Source organism: Leucoraja erinacea, chromosome 15 (assembly GCF_028641065.1).
Source record: "Leucoraja erinacea ecotype New England chromosome 15, Leri_hhj_1, whole genome shotgun sequence".
NCBI classification, from domain to species: Eukaryota; Metazoa; Chordata; class Chondrichthyes; order Rajiformes; family Rajidae; genus Leucoraja; species Leucoraja erinaceus.
Window position 1 is genome coordinate 18648415 of NC_073391.1, and position 21848 is coordinate 18670262.

The 21848-nt window shown below is 41.4% G+C and overlaps 1 protein-coding gene across 1 annotated transcript in view; it reads right to left on the reverse strand.

Annotated features, from left to right (window-relative positions):
• Positions 1 to 21848, reverse strand: part of LOC129704006 (uncharacterized) — a 234455-nt gene that overhangs the window by 165357 nt on the left and 47250 nt on the right. The window contains exons 3-5 of the mRNA XM_055646803.1: positions 21699 to 21782; positions 707 to 8047; positions 479 to 583 (exon numbers count right to left, since the gene is read on the reverse strand). Coding sequence (XP_055502778.1) covers positions 479 to 583; positions 707 to 8047; positions 21699 to 21782 — 7530 coding nt within the window. The remainder of the gene's footprint in view (positions 1 to 478; positions 584 to 706; positions 8048 to 21698; positions 21783 to 21848) is intronic.

Consider the following 21848-nt stretch of genomic DNA (forward strand, 5'->3'; position numbering starts at 1 on the left):
AGTGATAATTAAGTGGGTTAATAAGAGAAATAGACGAAAGAGATGTACAAATTGTTCTGCATATTGAAGCACATTATTAATAAGACAGGCTGAGGTTTTAAAGCAGAAAATGTACATGGACCTTGTCAAGAAAGCAAGGCAATGAGATTAGAAACATTTTGGTCCGATCAATTAGAGATATTTAAGGAAGCAATAGATAAACTGATAATTTGTTAAAAGAACAGAAAACCGAGGTTCATGGCACGGAGGCAGGAATGAGCCTTAGAACAGATCAGTCATGATCATATTGAATGCCAGGGCAAGCTTAAAGGACCCTGGCTCTCTCTCACTCCTACTTTAAGTTCCTATGTTTTTATTCCAGAAAGTACAGAAGAAGTGGGCCAAAGCAGCTGTTCATTAAGATATATTATTGCATGTGCAAAGATTCAATAATCTAGATTGCATTCTAGTTTGCATAACCATAATTGAACATTTCTACCTTGTGGTCATGATCCCTTGATCCAGTGCGCCTGCAGTGGCAGTGTATATTATACTCGCACCATCCTTTCCAAGGACAGAAGGTGAAGAAGAGGTGGATTCAGAACTACATTCAATAGAGGGCAGGAAAAAGATCAGTTATAAAATAAATTGTGCTTAGTATTATCAAAGTTATTTGTTAACAAGGAAGTTCCACATATGGAAAAGATGGAAGCGAGAACCTGTGTACCTTTCAGTCTTTAATCTTTCTTTCTGTCCTTCATCAGTTATTCTGGCTTGAGTGTTTTCACAAGGAGCCAACAGAACCCCATCTTCCTTGACATCTGCTAATGTTTTGGGGGGCCTACCTTCTTCTCCAGCTGTTTGTTCCATTTCAAGGAAGAATTCCTTTTCTAATTCAGAATTTGACTGTTTAATAAGGGACATTTGATCTACTCCAGGCAAATACTCCTCTGGGAAAACCCCCGCAATATTTTCCTGTGCTATGGCATTATTTCGTAAGCAACTTTCTGAGGTCTCTTTGGTGTGTAACAAGAGTAGGTGTTCAGCCACACTGCTGGTCTCATTGCTCTCAATAGTCATGGGTTCCGCAGCTTGTGTTTCCAGAGGTGTAGTAAGGCTTATACGTCCTGTGCCATGAACTGGAATGGTCTCTTTCTCCTCTGCCACTGGGAATTTATCATCTCCTGCAGCAAAATCCATCTTCAAACTTACTTTCTCTTCACTAGTGCTTTGTAAATAGATTCCATCACGTGCCTGTTGTTGCTCTCTATCTGCGGCCTTGGCCAACAAATGGTTCATTTCCACAGTTTCGGAAAAAGACGGAGTGCAATGTGGGAATACCTTGGGATCTATCCCAGAGGTTATGCCTTGTTCCAAACTTCCAACATTAATTGCGTGAACATTTTCTTTCCCACTTAGATTCGGGGACTGGTGTTTCTCAATGTCATATCTTGATCTTAAAATATCCTCTTCAGCTGTTGTGCCAGAATGCATGGAATTAGAAGTATGCTTATTGGTTTCAGGTATTACATCTTCAAGACAATGTATGCTCTCAGCACATAAGTTTGCTTTAGCTTTAATAACGGGTAATCGATTATCTTCACTAAGGCTACTGTTTGCAGTCCCAGTATCAACAGCAGAATTTTCCTTCCCCATCTTATCAACAAATGCATTTTCTTTGCCTATATTTGTTTCATCTGCATACAATGGCTGTTCAATGCCAGGGCTGAAATCCAATAATGTTTTTTCATCATTCTCAATGCCAAGTTCCTGAGAGCTAGAGGTCAGTTCCACAGTTTCTTGGGCTGAAATACACTCTGTGGGAATCTGTGGTAGATCAGTGGATTCCTTGATCTCTGCAGGAAATGTTTGCTGTTGTTCATTTTCAAAATCCACTGATATTCCCTTCAGTATCGCTTCTTCAGGTTTCTGAACTGTTAATATCAGCGTAGTGTTTTCTGAGACTGTTCTTTCTCCGTCTATCTCAAGCTTGCTCAGATCTTCATCAAGCACATTTTCTTTTAGCTCAATGCCAGTGATTTCATTCTTGTCACCTTCAGGAGCGGAAGCCGGCATATAATCATCCTCATTGGATGGTTCGTGAATCTGCAAGTTGGGTGGCAAATTTATTGTTTCTGAGATTGGAGCAATTTCTGTACAGGTCTTGGATTTGAGTGCATTCATTTCCGAGGTGTTGTCTCCCATTTCATTGTTCCAGCTTTGCTGCTCAGTATTCCAACTGACATTTGGTAACTTCTCCCGAACGCCCATTTTATCCTTTATGGGAGGGCTGGAACGTGGCACTTTGGTGGTGTCTGGATATGAATTATTTTCCACGGAATCCTCATCCTTTCTGCCTTCTGCAAGCGTTCCTCTGTTACCTTCCTTCTGTTGATCACAACTGGAAACTATCAGTTCAGATTTGTCAGAATCTTGAGCTACCGTTGCCAACTTCATACTTTCAGGGTTTATAATATTTTCCACAGCACTCTGTGAGCTGTGCACAGATTTTCCATGAACTCCGTCCACATTACCAGCACAGCTGTATACCATCTGCAGCTGGCTACTTATAATCGATATCTCGTTCACAGGAGTCTGAGTGCCATGGATCAGATTGATGGTTTCTGGAATGAAATTATTTGTCCTGTCAACCTGGGCGTTGTCCAAGGTTTCAGATTGATGTTCACCAACCAAGCCTTTCACAGTCTCTGGCAAAATAGCTGCTTTAGGTTCCTGTGCACAAGGTGCTGATTGCTTATCCATTGCGACTTCAGCGTTTTTTAGACTTGCTTCTGACACCTCCACGTTTACTTCCTCAAGATTTTCTTCTGAATTATTTTTGACCATGGGTTCTACATTTAGATCCTTACAGTCGTTTATTGTCTCTTGTTCTTTCCCTTCGTGTTTCTGAGAGTCGTCTGTCAACTTTTGCGTTCCTGTGTGTACAACACCCTCAATAGTTGTCTGACAGGTCCAAGGACTGTCTTCACTGTTTTTCATGACGTCAACACCAATTTCCCATTGTTCATTAACAACTGCCAGTGGGATGTCTTCCAGTGTGTCTGGGTAGTGTTCAGTGACACTCGAAGGAATGATATTTTCTTTAACTATATGAGGTTGACAAAGGTTTTCCTCACTTGCTTTTACATTTGCCTCTTCGATACATATTTGTTGCTGTTCATTAATGAAGCCAGGTAATATTTTTATCACTTCTGGTGTATCATGATTCTCAACAGTGGGAATCAATTCTTTAGTTTCCAGGAGGGCATCCAATGTGATCAGTTGGAAATTGTGTTCATCTTCTAAACAAACTTTCTCTGTCATTTCTTCACTGCGTTTCTTGAACCCCAGCATCTCTTCCTCTGGCTGCTCCGTGTGGTGATTTTCTGAGCCAGCTGGGACTTCCATGGTCAGGGCAGATATATTTTCAGTAACATCCATAAGACAGCACACTTCATCCTCACAGATACTTGCTTCTGTTGGACCAGAGTGGGCCTGTGGTTGTTCGTCAATGAGCCCCAGTGATGTAGCAAGATCTTCAGATTGCAGGGGAATGGAAAGTTTCTGTGCCAATGTAATGAATTCTGTGAGAGAGGCTGACATGTCCACTTGAACACTGCTCATCCCTTCAACAAAATTATTCACCTTTGCTGCATTTTCACATGTTTGCTGACGTTCAACATCAAAATCAGAGTTAATCACTCCATCCTTCAATACTTCTGTGCTGGAATAATGATCCTTCAGTTCGGTGGTTGTCGAGTCTGGAATATCGTCTTCATCCATTTGAAAATCACCTACATTTTCTTCATTCTGGTCATCGTCCATTCCTCTTGTGGATACTTCTTGTTTTCCACTAACATCTAAATTCAAAATGTTCTCCTTTATTTTAATCGCACTGGGATCGTGAAGGGATGTCATTGATGCTGCTTTTGGCTTCAAGCGACTTTCATTGTTTTCATCGAGGCTTTGAAAGCAAGATGCACCATCTCCTGTCACTTCCTGTTTACTTTTGTCATCCGCGGACTGATGTTCATTGCTGAATCCAGTCACTGTCTTTTCCAGATTTGTGGAATCAGCATCCTTGCTGCTGGCTGGTGTGTTCAACATTTCTGGGGCCGAAACGTTTTCAGCTTCAGTTGAAAGATTTTGTTCACTGGCTTCAAAGAACCTTTCTTCCATCTCACTTTCTGCCCTCTGTGTGTTCAGCCATGGCAATGTAATGCTTTGTTCCTCTACATTAGGATGCTCAAAGTCAATTGGTAATTTTATGGCCAGTGGAGGAATAACGTTTTCCACTGATATTTGGGGTTGCTCTGAATTATTTTTGGAAAGTCCATCATTAAGTTCAGTGCCAGAGATTTCTTGCTGCTCTGGAGAATAGCAAGTGCCCTCTGACACCTCTGCTTTGGTTGTAATAACCTCAAGATTCAGTGCTAATCCTCCACTTATTGACAAGGCTATATCGTCAGGACCTTCCTGCGGGCCCTCAGAATCCCCTTGCTGTTTTTCATTGCAGGATTGTGGGTTTTCACCAGTGAACGCCAATAATGCTTCATTCAGCCCGATGCCATCAGGATGCTGAGAGGCAGACTGTAATTCCATTCCTTCTGCCGTGGTACCATCAGTCTGAAAGTTGCACGCTTCCACTATAGAAGTATTTTTTTCTATTTCCCCTTCCGTGATCTCCTCCTTATCACAATAATTTAAAGTCAGCTTTTCATTTTCGGTTGCTAGTGAACCAGTGTTCTGTGTTGTGGTAGGTACTTCTTCAATACACTGGAACAAACTGGTTTGTGGACCAGCTGGATAACTGTACTGACCGCCTTCCATCACTTCCTTTTGCTGTTCTCGGAGACTAAATACTGTCTCTCCTAATTCATTAGGACTAGGAATCTCCGAGCATGGTGACAGACCCACACCTCTGGTAATAACCTTCTCAGTATCCATCTGAAGATTCTGCAAGCTTGATTCACAACTCTTTTCAACCATTACCTCATACTGTGGTTCCCACTGTTTGTTGCTGCATCCCATTAATAACTCTTTTTGCTCCTTTGCATTGGGATGAGTTGACAATTCAAAGGCTCGTGGAATTAAAATATCCTCCGCAGGTTCCTGAAGACTCTCTGAATCCATTTTAATGAGGGTTTCTTTCATCGCACTTTCACAAATGTACTGTTGTTCAGGAGCACAAGTCGCGATCGTCCCTTCCCTCACTGGAACATCCTGAGGATTCACTGCCGTCTCTGTTCTTGCTGACGGCATTATATCTGCCGGGTCCTCCTGGATTCTGCGCACATCGTCCTTTTGCTGCTCCTCGTCGATGAAAATTGGTCGTGGCTCTCCACTACATTGTGGTGAGGAGTCCTCCACTCCTGGGCCAGCAGCCGGTTGAGAGACTGGCACCGTGTTCACTCCTTCCCGAACCACACCTTGCCCATGAGTCCCAGACCTCCACTCTCCTCCCACGGGCTTTGCCTTGTGTTCTCCCTCTGCTGCTCGCTGTGAATTACCATGGCTGCTTAAACAGGACTGCTCCTCTTTTGTGTCTGTTGAGTCAGTAATTTGAAGAGGAAGTGGTAAGTGCCCCATTTCTGGCAACAAGGTACTTTCCATCGTAGCTGGAGGGCTGCATTCATTTTCTGCAGCCACCTCGTCTGGTTTTTCATTCCTACATGTCTGCTCGGTGCTGACAGACTCCAACAACTCTTCCACTTCAGCTGCACCCGGCAAGCATGAGCCAGTTGGCAACTGCAAGGCTGCTGGGATTATAATATTCTTTATCATCTGAATGTTGCTCTGATCTTCTCGACAGAATGTTTCTACAGTGCGCGCTGGTGTTTGTTCTGTGAAAGGACTGAAATCTGATAGTTTCTCTTCTGTTGCCTCCGTTGAATCACGGCCTTGAAAGCTGAGCTGTAAATCCCTGCCTTCTGGAAAGTTGGAACTTTCCAACCTTGCCTGCAGATTACATTGTTGCTCTTCAGAATGCGGCTCTACCTTCTTGCTGCCAGATGTTTGCTGATTATCAGTGGCAGATAACTGTGCCTCTTTCCCTGTAATGGTGCCAGGAATTTGTGAGCCGGCTGTTACCTCCCCATCTACATTCCCTATGGAAAAGTTTTCTATTGGCACACAGATGCCTGTCTGCTTCTGCTCAATACCAGGATCCACTGCCTCGTTTATACCCATCGTGTCAGGAGTCAGGGTGCTTGGAGTCAACTCAAGCATGGCCAGGCACATCTCGTTTTCTATATCCACGTCCTTTTGCACGCACATCTCCTCACAAAATTCATTTTTTGTCTCACTTGCGTTTGTTTGCTCTTCATGAGAAGAGTTTAGATTCAGTACATCTCCTTTTACCTCGAGTTGAACAAAGTCCTGTGAGGTAAAAGCCAGTCCCATTCTAAGTGACGGAAGGCCATCTTCCTGACCGGAGTCAAGACAACTCTCAGATCTGCCGTCTTGCTCTGCTGCACTGCAGGCTTGCTGGTTGTTTTGGAAACCTTCTGATACTTCTTTTGATTTATCTAGGTCCAAGTTCTGACAGTGTGCCAGCTCATTCATTTCTGGAATATAATATTTTTCCATGTCAATCTCCACATTGGGTAACATTTCTTCAGGAGCCATTGCTGGCTTCTCACTTGCTTGTGTTTGTTGGCTGCTGTCAAAGCTGAAATCCAATGGTTCACTTAGGGGGTTCTCCGAAGGAGCATTCCGAATGCTCGGTTCTGATCTGGTTTCCTTCAGGTTCCACACCTTGTCTTCATGTTCATTTTCCTTTGAGTCACTGGAATCTGTTTGCGGTGTGCTAATGAAAACAAATCCTTTCTCCTCCAATGCTGCGAGGTTTTGTGGGATGATTTGAAATGCAAGACTTGCCAAATCCCCTTCAGGAGAAATTATTTTTGCCTGCTGCTCCCATATCTGACCTCGCTCGCTGTCGCAACAGAGCGTTAAGGGCTCGTTATGGATCGCAGGCAGTACTGTGGATTCTGCAATGCTCTCCATCCTTGTTGCAAAGTCAAAGGCATTTTCAGGCAAGATATTGTCCTGTTCTTTAGTATCTGTCTTCGGCTGTTTGTCATTGACTGGCAACAATATAAAATTCAGATCAGAAGCATCAAAATCTGATGCGCAGATGGAAAGTAATTCCATTTTTGCAGAACCTCCCTGGCCTCCAGTGCCATCCAGAAGACTGCAATCATTTTCTTTACTCTCATAAGATTGATGTTGTTCCATATCACGACTCAAACTCAGTTCATTCCTGTTCAATGCTACTCCGTCTGATGAATTTGGGGCATAGTCTGAGGCTGGTACGGAGCCTTCACTTTGTTTAATGCTGACCTCCGGCAGAATATACGTCTCCTCTAGTGCAGAGACCAATTCTGCAGTCAGCTGCACACTTTCAGCTTCGGCTTGAGAATGATTGCCATCACCGCAACCTGCAATTGACACATTCTCAGCGTGTTTTTCTAAGCTTGCTGGTGTCACATACTTTGGGTCTTGGATTTCCATCATTAACAGATTGCCGTGGCCATCTGTGCCTTTTGTACAATGTTGCCCTGTGATGGATTCTTTGCATCCTGGGGTTGGCAACACTAGGCCAGACTTAATCTCTTGGGCAGGTAACTGATCTCCCCCAACTGTGCCCTGTGGGAAAGGATATGTGCTCTGCTCATCTGCTTCATCCAGCTGCTCACCATAATGCAATAGATCTGACAATGTATCCTCAGCTTCAATTACAACAGTCTTTCCTTCTTCTGATAAATAACTGTTTTTCAGGCTTTGACCAGTACCTGTTGCCCAAACACTTTTTGTCTCGTTGACTGCATCATTTGCTTTCAATGCATCTTTTTCAAACACAGTGTCTTCCAGTAAAGAGCACAAGCTGTCCTTATTTTCAGCTAATATTGGGAACTTTGGATCTGCTGTGATTTGTAGGTTTGTTTTTTCGCCACATTGTGATGGTGAGTCCTTTTGTCCAACTACAATTTCTTCAGATGTTGAACTGTAATCATTTTCAGCATCCGTTTCAGGACACTCAGCATCCTTATCTCCTATTTCGGGGCTGTTAATGGTGGAAAAGTTTGACAATTACACACTGAAATACCAATATAAAGTTTGACGTGCAAATAGGTGGTAGTTCATTCCATCTACATGCAGTGGATTTAACGTGCTGAAGCCAAGCACTGCATGCGTTGAGTGATTAGTTCAATATTAAGTTAACAACTCCCTCGCTATCATAAACAGCCTAACTGTACAGTTCTGTTTGCTCTGTCTTGGCTGTCAGAATCAGACAATTAATATCAATGGTCTTGCTGAAAAGCTGAAAAATACCACATCAAGGAATCGGGCAATTCAACATTAACATGATCCCGAAGTAATTTTTTGGCAACATGCGATATGTAACTTCTTTCCCTTCTCTTCCAGCTGCTGCTCCCTCATTCTCTTTTCTTCCAGTAAAAACAACAATGTGAAGAGGGAAAAGACTACATTGAATATTTTGCACTTTAAGCAAAAATGGCTGAACTGAAAGAAGGAAAATCTTACCTTCCCTCTTGCTATAAATGACAGCTGGTGTGCCCAGTATTTCCAGCTATTTTTGTTTTTGTTTGAGATTTCTGGGAAAGATTGTACTTTACTTTTTGATATTCTGTATTATTTTTAACAAATCTAGTATCTAAAGAAGGATTGGTAAGTAGAAGCCTCTTCCAACCACAAAAGTCTCATTGAAACTTTATCGATCCCTGACGGTTCATCATATGCATAATTCTCTCTATCACACCAACCCTGATAATTGGCAGAAACAGGGCAGAAATCTGGAAATCCTGGAAATAGAGATGCCCTGCTATTTTAATGGCATCCTTTGTTTTGTTTCTTGGTTACAAGTCTCGCTGGTTGCCAGGAGGGACACCCAGTAGAATAAGGTCATGGCCCCCAGGGCAAATAGAAGGAAGCTGGTCCAGTGAAAGGTTCTTTGACTAAAGAGAGGGGGAGGGGGTGGGGGGGTAGAGATTCAAAGTTGTAATCAAACAATACAAAGGGTCTTTGCAGGGAGTAGTTATTCTTTGGGCTGTCACAGCCTGTGGAGATGGTGAACTGATGGCAAGTAAATCAACCAGTGCTTTCAAAGTGGAATTGCACTGGCATTTGAGGAAAATGTGCAGGAACATAGGATTGATGGGATTGTTCTACTAGAAGCTGATATAGATTAGTTGGCCCAAATGGCCTTCCTCTGTGCTGGAAGATTCTAGGATGCAATCTTGGCCATGGGGAAAGAATGTGCAGAAAGCGGAGAAGTGTTTGTAAAAGATTGTAGGAAGAACAATAAAGGTAACTTTCATAAAAGAGATCAGGACAGAGGGAGGAGTGGAAAAATCATGCACAGAGGTAGGAATGAGCAGATTGCTTCAGTAGGGACAGGCAGGGGTTGCCACAAATATACCTTGAAGGAGGCAGGAGATGACACTGCTCCTAGTGCAGACTCATACACAATGTTTTAAAAGGCACAAAACCAAGACAAAGGTGTTGGAAGCACTTAGCCGATCAAGTAACATCCATGGGGAGAGAAATGAGAGTTAACATTTCAGGTCATGAACCCAGAGGAGAATCATGATCCATCATATAAATCTTGAACCTAAATAAACCCAAGCGCCATCAATCACACATTTACAAGGGTCCTGGGTATATTTATTTGCAGCAAAATATTGTTCAAACTCTAAATCCAAAATAAAGCAAATTTGATTTTTTTTTAAATCTCAGATTTTAATTTAATGAAATAATTTGTGCGTGAAATTCACTTCTAAAGAGAAAACATTTTACCAGACCAGTGAAGCTTGATTTGGTAACATGTTGATCCTGTTTGCATGTAACTGCAGTGCTTCCAAATCCCTATAAAAGCCAGATTCCACCATTTAATTTTATTTAGAATTCCCATCAGCAGTCTGATATCCCATTAAATATTATAATAAAGTATCAGAAGAGACGCAGGCAAACTAAATAATCGCACACGTGCTCACACAACCAGGGATTTGATGACAGGTTTTAGTTTTAGAACTCGTATCCATCCCTCGCAATCCTTTTCAGCATGGAAAGTTAGTAACAAGCTTATCATGCCTGTTATTCGATGGAATATCTAACTGTCCTCTGCCATATTCAAACTCATACTGTATAATATTAACCATATAATCATAAGTCAGATACTTTGAAGGTGAAGTTCCCTCAAATTATCCTGCCTTACAATCTGCCCAATTTTCTTTTCTTTTCTTCAAAATACAAGATAGTTAAGTGGCGCCAGTTAAAATATGTCAATTCCCTGTTGCCAATTTCCCACCGATGGGCACAGTTTGTTCCGTAAAATTAAAATCTGGAACACCGTTGTGAAAAATCGATTTGCATCATTTTGGATTTGGAGATTAAACAATGTGCCATGATGTGAATGTAAATACACATTCCCAGGTTACCCACAAAGCTTCATTGGGGTCTCAACCCAAAACATCACCCATTCCTTCTCTCCAGATATGCTGCCTGTCCCGCTGAGTTACTCCAGCATTGTGTGTGTCGAGCTTCATTTGATACCACTTCAATTCATTCAAAACCATGGCCTATATAATGAAGACGACAGTGCTAATTATCCACTGTACACGTCTCTGTAAATGTTCTTTGGATAGAGGTAGATCAGTATATTCAATACTGAAATCAATATATTTTAAACACTTAGATGATCAAGAAGGAGCTAAAGGATCAGGCAGGAAAGAGAACTTCAGATTGAGCATCAGGCCATCTCATTGAATAGCAGAAGACACAAAGTGTTGGAGTAACTCAATGGGTCACGCAGCACCTCTGGAGACATTGATAGGTGATGTTTTCAGTCGGGACCATTTCTCAGACTCACATCACGTTCTATCAATGTTCTCCAGTGATGCTGCTCCATCTCCCGAGAATACCTTCTCCAGACACAAGAAGAGTCTGAAGAAAGGTTTCGACCTGAAACATTATCTATCCCTGTTCTCCAGAGATGCTGCCAGTCCCACTATGTTACTCTAGCACTTTGTGTCTTTTATTGCGAACCAGTATCTGCCGTTCCTGTTTCTTCATTGGATAGCAGGAACATGCACAAGGGGCCACATGACCTATTTATTCTTTTTGTATTCATATTTTCCATTAGAAATGGTTTGCATTTCAGTTTCTGAGTTACCAGAATTCGAGAGGAGGCAGTTCAGAATGGAGTCGATACACTAGCTCCATTTGAAATGATGTGGTACCTTGGATGACAGATCAGCATCATTTCCAACACACTTGGAACCACCATGATCTGTTGAGGTAGGGATTGGGAGCAGATATATTGTGGTACTTTGTGCATTGTTGGCGGTGGGCCACGGTCCTTTCCTTTGCCAATTATAGTAACATTTCTACAGTCAAGGTAAATATAAAAATACAATTTTCAAAGACTTCCCAATGCGTGGTCCTGACAAATTTGGGTGGCTGGAATTCATAGCTTTTTAGTGCCAGTACATCAGCAACAGCTTTATTTCCTTGCCCATCCCCCTCCCCACCAACTTACAACAATGTTAGGAATCTGGATTCATGCTGCCATTTTGTGCCAATGCCGTGGTCTTAATTCCCAGTCTATGAGGTTAGCTGTCTGATGAGCTGAAGGGATTCTGTAACCAAGTGATCTAATGTAATTCCTAATTAAATATTTACGTGCAGCTTTTGCTCTCAGCTGAATTCCCATTGGAAGTCCTTATTCTTGTTATTTCCAGTTCAGTATTTATATTCCAAAAATTGTGTTTTATGGCATCCTACTAGCCAAACACATACATCAAATAGAACTGAATCCTTTCTCCTGAAACAGTTGTGAATTCCCTTCTAAAAAAGGGCTGTAGCAAATCCAACTATGATTTCAGCACACAACCTAAGCTAACGATGCAGAATAGCACTGAAATGTTGGTGTCACCATATTTCAGTTGAAAGGCTAAGTTATTTAGGTGAACATTAATGAGTGTGTAAAGTGTTCTGGCCATCAACTGTGGGCGGCACAGTGGAGCAGGTGGTAGACCTTATGGGCGTTATGGGGAGAAGGCAGGAGAATGGGGTTAGGAGGGAGAGATAATTCAGCTATGATTGAATGGCAGAGTAGGCTTGATGGGCCGAATGGTCGAATTCTGCTCCTTTAACTTATGACCAGCCACCTCACAGTTTTTGCTGCCAGAAACCTGGGTTCATTCCTGGCCTTGGGTGCTGTCTGTGTGGAATTTGCAGTCGTCCTGTAACTGCAAGGGTTTCCTCTGGGGCTTCTGTTCCCTCCTACTTTGCAAAGACATGCAAGTGTACAGGTTAATTGTCTGTAAACTGTCTCTAATGAGCAGGAAATGGATGTGGAAATGGGTAGAGTATAGAACGAGAGTGAATTTGCAATTGACGTTTGGCATGGACTCAAGGGGCTGAATGGCCTATTTCCATGATATATCCTCAAGACTAAACTCAAAACAATGTTCTGCTGACCATCATCTTTAAGAGCAGGTCAAATAATCATTTCCTCACTGGTGTTTGTAGGTCCTGACTGTGTGGAAATTGGTTGCCAATATCTGCAGCTTTGACATAGTAAAACATATTGGCACTTTCCACGTACATAATCAAACTCGTACAGAATATAGCCATGTTGGTGGATATTACAACTTTCTCAAAAAGATACATTTTAGGGACAATCATAAAAGAAATGCAGAAGTCAAGGCAACAACCAGAATTACATTTCAAAAATCTAATGCAAATTCTACAAAATAAGACACAGGTATTGAAGAGCCAATAGTCATGAAAGAGATAACGTTGTTTTGAAGAGTAGTTTGGCCTTTAAATTCCCCATTGGTTAAAGAGAACAATTTTAAGGCTATTTGCACTCAATAGGTCAGTCATGCGGTCCAGTATATTTGTACCATAAAGCTAAAAAACTAATAATTGTCGCCTCAGGGGTGCATTAAGCCAGAGGCTACTTGTGTTACTGCACTAAAGAACTGAGGTGCTCCTGTGATTGCGCTCACTAATCAATATTCAATGATGAGCAGACGCTAATGGTGTGATCTACTGAGGGCCGGTGATTAATGCTGTTTACCATGCAGCAGATGTGAAAATGCCTGCTGTGAAAATCTCAATTGCTTAGCTACAAAATTAAATTTCAAACACTTAAGCATCATATTAATGTTCCATATGATTTATTAGAATGGCAGTTAGGATATATATCTACTTGATCTAATCATTTTGCACAGAAAATAATGACCAAATTAGCCACCTAAATCAAACTGCTTTCCATGCATCTGGGTTATATGTAGAACGACAGCTATTTAATATTACTGATTGTGATTGGAAGGCATTCAGATTGTAATTAGAATAGATAAAAAGTTAAAGGAAGGAACCTGCTTTAATATATGACTCATGTGCTCCAGACATTCCAAACTACCTCACAGTTGATAATAAATGGCAAGAATGCAAAATATTGAAACAAACAAGACAAATAATAAAACTATATGATTAGAATTTACACATTTTAAGGTGAAGGCGAAAAGATTTAATAGGAATCTGACAGGTGACTTTATATATATTTTTGCATGGAACAAGCTGCTAGAGGAGGTAGTTGAGGCAGGGTCTATCGCAATGTTTCAGAAACAATTAGACAGGTACACGGTTTAGAGGGATATGGGCCAACCGAAGGCAGATGGGATTAGTGTAGATGGGACATGTTGGTCGGCGAGGGCAAGTTGGGCTGACGGGCCTGTTTACTCCATAACATTTCATTCACAGATACGATTTGATAATAAAAGCCGATTTATAGATTGTGTGTAGGTGAATCAGGAGCCAAACAGCATCAACACAATGTCAATCTTCATCAACACCAAACTGCACTCCCATGCACAGTCCATGATACAACTCCCTGGATGAATATTAACATTGGAGTTGGCTAAACGTTGCCACATTTCAATGTGGAAAGGACAAGCAGCAATTATTCATCCTACACGAGCATCTTAGAGAAAATATTGAGCAATTGAAACAACAATATTGAACAACTTAAGGATGCAGTTACATCATTGTGGGCCGGAGGCCTGTTTCTGTGCTGTACTTTCACCATTTCTATCATCATATTTGGATCACTTCAAAGGCACTCACATCTCCAGTGTAGTATGATGTGAGACACCCTCAGGGAGTCACTTCTTACTCATGTGTATGAGAGTACCAGAGGTGGCAGTACAATTAGGGCCTTGGAATGAGTTGAACAACAATAACTTGCATTTATATTTTACGTGAAACTGAAGCAAAGGAGAATTTTGAATGCGAGAGAACTTACTGCATCCTCTTGACAACCTCACAGAATGGAAGGAGGTAGAGAAGCAAAGGGCTTTAGGGAGGGAAATTTCAAATTAGAGCCTCAATGGCCATGCCTTAAAGGGACAAACATAAAGACCAGTTAGGGGGACAGAAAGGTCAGGAGGTGTACATATAAAAAGGATAAGGACAAGATGTTTAAATCAGCAGATGAGAAATTTAAGACTATAGATGTCCACAGACCAATGTAAGAAAGAAGGGACAAGACTCAAGTGCAAAGGTGAATACGAGTAGAATTAAATCATTTTCAGAACACAGAGAGCATGTTGCCGGCACTGATAATATCAGTGTAATTGAATCTGAGGGCGATAAAGGCACAGATGGTGGAATTAGTCATTGTCACTTTAATAATCCATTACCACCTTTTATAATATTTTCAGTTTCAATCTCACAATCGAGTTTTTCTTTACGTTAGGTTTATTATCAAGAGTCAAGAGTGTTATAGCGTCATAGGTCCCAAAATGGAACAACAAAATTCTTATTTGCAGCAGCACAGCAGATATTTAAACTATGCACGCAGGTAGTACTCTGTAAACGTCATAATAGACAACAAAAAAAGCATATAAAAAAATGATAATAGTATATTAAAAAATGATAATAGTGCAAAATAGTACAGAACTGATCACACTGATCTGTTCTGTATAGTATTTATTTATGCTTACTATATTTTGTTGTGCTGAAGCAAAGCAAGAATTTCATTGTCCTATCTGGGACACATGACAACTCTCTTGAATCTTGAAGAGAAAAGCAATGTCCCCCAAGTCTATGTAGTTCAGAGCTTAATTGGAGGTTGTAGTGTTTAATAGCCTGATTGATGGTTGTTGAGAAAAAGCTGCTTCTGAACCTGGACGTTACAGTTTCCAGGCTCCTATGCCTTCTTCCCAAGCGGCAGGAGTGAAATTAAAGCATGGCCAGGGTGATGTGGGTCTTTGATGATGCTGGCTGCCTTTTCGAGGCAGTAACGACTGTAGATCCCTGTCAAGTGGCGTCAGTTAAAATATGTCATATGGTGGGGAGATCAGTGCACATGATGGACTGGACTGTGTTTACCACTGTCTGCAATCCTCTTCATTCTCGGGGATCCGAGTTGCCAAACCAGGCTGTGACACAACCTACACTGTATATCTGTAGAAGTTCAGAAGAGTATTAATCGACATTTGTGTTGCGTCACAGCCTCGTGTTGGGTCGAGGTTTGTGTTGAGGTAAGAGCTGGTATGCGCCATAACCAACCTCTAAAAGCACTTCATCACCACAGACATTAGTGCCAGCGGTCGGTAGTCAATGAGGCATGTCACCTTACTTTTCTTGGGTATTATTGATGCCCTTTTAAAGCAGGTGGGAACCTCAGTAATGAAAGGCTGAAGATGTCCGCAAGTGCTGCAGCCAATTGGTCCGCACAGGTTTTAAGAACACGACCAGGTACACCATCAGGTCCAGATGTGTCACGTGTACCAAGGTAGCATGAAAAGCTTTGTTTTGCATGCTGTCGAACCAGATCAAATAATACTATACATAAACACTATATATATATGCAATAGATGGAGCATTGGGGAAGGCAGAGAGTGCAGAATATAGTTCTCAGCATTGAATCGCATCAATATCATAGACAAATTCCAATGTCCATTATGGGGTAGAGGTGAATCAGACAGTATCCAAAGCTTAAGGAAGGACCATTCAGAAGTCTGATAACAGAGGGGAAGAAGCTGTTCCCGAGTCTGATAGTGAGCTTTTTCAAGCTTCTGCACCTTCTGCCAGATGAAAATTAGTTGTAGTGCATATCATCATCAACATCATCATCGTTGAGAACATCAACGGGCCTGGTGCCTTGCAAAGCTATATACGACATTCTACTGAAGTGTGGATGGCCGTTGGCTCGCTTGGAGCTCATCCGCCCTTTGACAGGTCTTGTTTTCGGTCCTGTTGGGGGTCCACAGCCCCCTCCTCACCTGGCAAACCAGGTGGGGGGAGACAGTTTAGTCGCTGATTATTCGACCATGGAGCAGGTAGCCTGAGTTTACATGGTATACGTGGCAGGTGGAACTCCCCCCCGACCTGACCATGGGAGTAGTAGAGAATGCACTGGTGCTGGGAACTATGGTGACGGGGGAGTTGTCACCTCTCCTCACTGATTCTGATTCTGCTCTGTGGGTTAGAAAGTCGAGGATCCAGTGGTAGAGGGGGATGCTGATTTCTCAGGCCAGGATTTTGGAGATGAGTTTGGATGGGTGAAGGCAGAGCTACAGTCGACAAATAGGAGTCTAAGGTGATGAGTTTTCCTTGGAGACATGCTGAATTTCCTCAGTCTCCTTAGGCGTTAGTGTATGGAATGAGTTTCCAGAGGAGGTAGTTGAGGCCGAAGATGATTTTAGGGCCAGTGAGATGGCGTCTGCTGTGCACCTGTGGCGATGGTAAACAAACTGCCCACTCTTGGCATTGGAAAAGGCCTTCAGCCAGATCATGATTGATATTGTCGTGCATGATCCTAATTTGATTTCTCTGCAGCCTTTGATACATTTCACCATGTGTTCCCCCCCCACCCCCATTGTTGGCCGACCCTATTGTCCAGCTATTGGCCATGGGCTTACTTGGACAAATGTATGGTATAGTAACAACTGCATTTGTAATCCATTTCAGAAATTACATTGCATTGACTTCAATGGAGCATTATCAGTGAGGGTATATCAGAAAACACAACTGCCACTATATTATGTTTACCATCAGCAGAAAATGAGGCATTTTAAATCCAAGCAGCAATGACTGTGACTGAACCGTTCAGTTTTAGTTTCACGGTGCAAACTCTGAAACAAGGACTTGAAGCCTCGAATATGATAGAATGAGGGAAATCATTTTTTTCTTAAGTGTGACCCAGGGAATGATGTGCCTTAAAGGTTGACACCTCTTTTGATTAATATCTTGCGAGCATGGCATAAAACAAGCAAGTAAGGTCATCCAAAGAGATTGCAGGCAATAAATCCAACGGCTGGGATTATAAAATATAGATTTCTGGCACATTTGGAAGATATACGTAACTTAATAAGGATGTGTGTAGGAAAGAACTGCAGATGCTGGTTTAAATCGAAGGTAGACACAAAATGCTGGAGTAACTCAGCAGGACAGGCAAGCATGTTACTCCAGCATTTTGTGTCTACCTTGAAATTAATTAGGAGATGGAAGTAATATAGTTGAGATTACCGGAGCGATATTGCCTGATGGAAACCTGCCACAGCTCGGTATGAATGCTGGAATATTTTTATTCCTGAGCCTCATCTATGCAGATTTCCCACCGAAACCCAACGGTAAATCCAGGTTTGATGATATTCCTTGCTTGCGGGCCAACTAAATTGCAAGAGGAATTAATGTTACAAGAGACTGGGGAAGTTTAGTGATTTTACATGTGTTTCTTGTGTATCAAAATAAGCAAACATATTTATTGAACAAAAAACTATATCCTCTCCTGCACTATGCATCCCACTCTCTCAAACATGAGATTATTCTGGATCTCCTCTGTGGCATTTACCTTAATGCCAAAAAGATTTCCTTCTGGTCACATCCCTGTGTGATTTGCCACTTAGATTAGCATAAAGACGGCTTCCATCAGGCATCTGTTCAAGTTGCTCCAAAGAGCAGGTGTAGATAGAAACCCAAAGAGGGATGTGGGACTGCTCTGGTTGAGTCTAAAAAGCTCTTGCCTCTTCCATTCCAGTAACATAAGCAATGAACTGAAATTTATTCCATGTTATGCAAAATAAGTCACACACTCAAAAATAATAAATTAGGGTGACATCTCACTGCAAGATTACGGGGTTGCTGCAAATTGTCAAATCACGGTCCTGTTTGGTCTCCCAGGTGAATGTGAAAGAACCTATCACATAATGCTAAGGAAGAGCAGGGATGTTATCACTAGTGTCCTGTTCATGATGTCGCCTTATGTTAACATGACTTAATAAACCTCAAGCTGATTTGCAGGAACAAATATACCAAATGGGCAGGGTCTACATGTTGTACTCTACTTCCAAAAAAACTTCCAGTGGAGTGTTGGCCTTCAGTTCTTGCTTCGATGGGACAGTACATATTTAACATGCAAAGTCCTTTGTACTAGATGTGAGGTGGTGGAGAGTGTGAGTAATAGCTTAAATGGTTCATGGTCCTTAACCTTTGCAAGTCAAGTCAAATATGTATTGTCATCCACACCAGTACCATGAGGTATAGGTACAATTAAAAATAGCTTGGTTTCTTTGCATTTCTGTCTTAATACGTTCTGAGCAATTGGAATGAATACTTAATGGAAGCTTATGTTTCATAAATATGCCAATCAAATTTGAGGACCAATCGCCCATAACTATGACTAAATCAAAAAGTTATTTTGTGTACCAGGTCAACTTTGCTGACCTCCAACTTTCTCCCAACTAAATACTGGGAAGAAAGAAGCCAATACTTCATGTCCCTATTGCATCCCCTGTTTTTCAACCATCAATTCTATTACTGTCCCACCGCAGGGTTCAGACCTGAAACATTGACAAATCTTCCCCTCAAATGATGCTGCTCAAACCTTTTTTCCTCCAGCAGATTGTTTGTTGCTATCACTCCCCTTGAAAACTTCCTGAAACTCCCGACTGGTCACAATCTTCAGATCATATTGTCATGTTTTGGAGCCGCTAACTTCCACTTTTTGCCCAACGTCACCACTGACTCTACTCATCGACTGCTGGAACCCTCGACCATGCCGTTGGCAACTCTACGTGAATTTTCTTCACTCTACCAAAACCGAGAACTTTTAAAACTCTTCTGGTTTTGTCTTAACTGCATCATATTTTGTTCTAAAAACCCTGTGCCTGCTGACCTATGCTTCCATTCCGCCCCCCACCAACCCCCATTTTCAAAACCTCCCTCGACGCTCATCCATTTAGATGTCTATAAGCCCCTGTCCTCCAACTCCCTCCAACCCTGTCACCTGACCCAACACAAAACACTGCAAAGAAATGTGCTTCAATTTTCTTCTAAATTAAGTAGCTGAAATATCTTAACATTGTCCTGCATATTACTATATAACAATGCATTATAATCTAAAGTATGTTATTGGATAATGTGCATCACTAAATACTACATGTTTGTAAGCTGTGTTGCTCAATAACAATATTGTCACATCACATTTACGCAGGTACAAGAGACATTTTCAAGTTTAAATAAAACTTGAGCAATTCCTACGAGAAGTTAAATAATATTTATCTAAACTATAGAAGATATCGCAAAGGACAAATTAGCTGATATGTGTTACGCATACTTTAATTAAATTCCAGTGTATGTAGACACAAAATGCTGGAGTAACTCAGCGGGACAGGCAGCATCTCTGGATTAAATTCCAGTATTTGGTGACATCATTTGACCTCAAGTATGCCAAATGCAAATTAGTCCAAACAGGCCTCAAACACCTGCCTCAACATGTTACAGCCCATAGAGAAATGCTTCTGTTTGATTTGAAGTGCAGCTGCAAAGAGAGTGCTCGTGTTCCTGTCGATGCAAAGAGTAAGCAAAATGCCTCCTGATTTACTATGAATGTAATTTATAAGGATTTTTAAATGCCTGAACACGTCCCCACAGGAAATCGAGCTGAAACAAAAAATGTAACTGGAATGTTTTAAGTTTGCCTGCTTATGTTAAATGTCCCTCATACTTGTCAGACATGAATTGCGGGATTTGATTTTGGATCAAAAATTGTAATGGCACAATCCCAACCACAATATTCAAGCACCCTTGTGCACGATGACCAAAGCTGCTTCACTCGTCATCTTTAAACGGGACTGCTAGAGGCAACTGCGGGAATAACTCGGTTGAACTTACTTCAATGTTCAATATTATGAAAATAGAGTCCAAGTAGAAAAGTGATTCCAGCCTCCTGCTGAAGTCAGCCCTGAAACTGGCCTCTGTTTCTCCATGTAGTGACAAGTAAGCAATGAAAAATATCTAAACTTCTTTTCACAATAAAACAAAACTAATTGAATTTCGGGTTATATATTTTTTAATTATTTAATCTCATCATCTTTGCTGCTTTTATATTGTAAAGCCAGTACTGGTGATGGCACCCTGCAATGTATGATCAGTTTGGATTTGGATTTGGGTTTGATCAAAGGATTGATCATACATAATGTTCCCTTAATGTCAGTTTACAAAATATGAATATAGAGCCTGGTCATTAGAATACATGCAGTTTAGGATTGGGGTCACTTAGAAATGGGTATGAAAAGCATAACCAATCAATCAAATTCAGAAATGTTAGTAACCAATTAACTGGCAGCATGTTTCAAATAACGGAATTAATCAATGGTGTAATTTTGATGCCTGATTGTAATTAAGATTAGTTTAGAGATACAGTGCTGAACAAACCCTTTGCCCTACCAAATCAATGCCGAGGAGGTAACTAGAGCACCCGGGGAAAAAGCCAAGCAGTCACGGAGAGAACGTACAAACTCCATACAAACAGCATCCGTAGTCAGGACCGAACCCGGGTCTCTGGCATTGTAAGGCAGTAACTTAACTGCTGCTCCAACATGCCCACTCCTTAACTACTGATTTAAACACAAGGGGGACTCCACGATGTTACCTTCTGGTTTCAAACCAGGGATCTTCCGCGTGTTAGATGAACGTAATAACCACTACACTACAGAAAGGGCTAATCTTTCACACACTCTCTGTAGTTTAAATGTCAATATAAAATCCAGCTCTAAACTTATTATATATGGAGTATTGAGCTTGTTGAAAACAAAGTGAGTGGAAATCATGTAAATGTCAAACAATTCTTGACATTGTATGAAGATGGGAACAAAGGAAGCCGTAAAATGGTTCTCCAGTTCCCAAAATGAAACAAGACACATCTTGCAGCATTGGTATTCATGGTAGTGCATTGTGCTGTGGGAGCAGCTCCTTCAACATGTTAAACCTGTCCTCCATCCACTTACACAATAGCATGGTTATCATTAATGCTTTGCTCACTCATGCAAATCCCTGCACAACTGGAGATTTCCAAACTGATCAGGCATTCATGTAGGTCAAGCCAACACATCGCAACTTTATAGCAACCATATTTCTCCAATTCCAGAGGTAAATGTTAGTCTTTCAAAGGGAAAATATTTTCAGATCTTGCATTTTACATTCATAACAAAATTCACTCCACAAAGTTCATGCACTGAAATGTTCGAAAAAAAATTCACGTGGATTTATCACAGACTATGAGCACCAATGGAATATTTAATTAAGCAGTGTGAAAACCACAGGCACTAGGTAGCTTTAAAGGCAGTTCATGCATTTCTAGTCTTGTTAATTACAGACCGAGCTACTAACTTACATACCGAGAAACAACAGGTCCATCTGTAGCCTGAACAGACTCATACTGCTTTACCTGACGGAGCACTGGGATGCTTTCACTGTCAAGGCTATCGATAAAAAAAACAACAAAAAGAACAATCGTTTGAATGATTAAAAATCACAGAATGTTTATG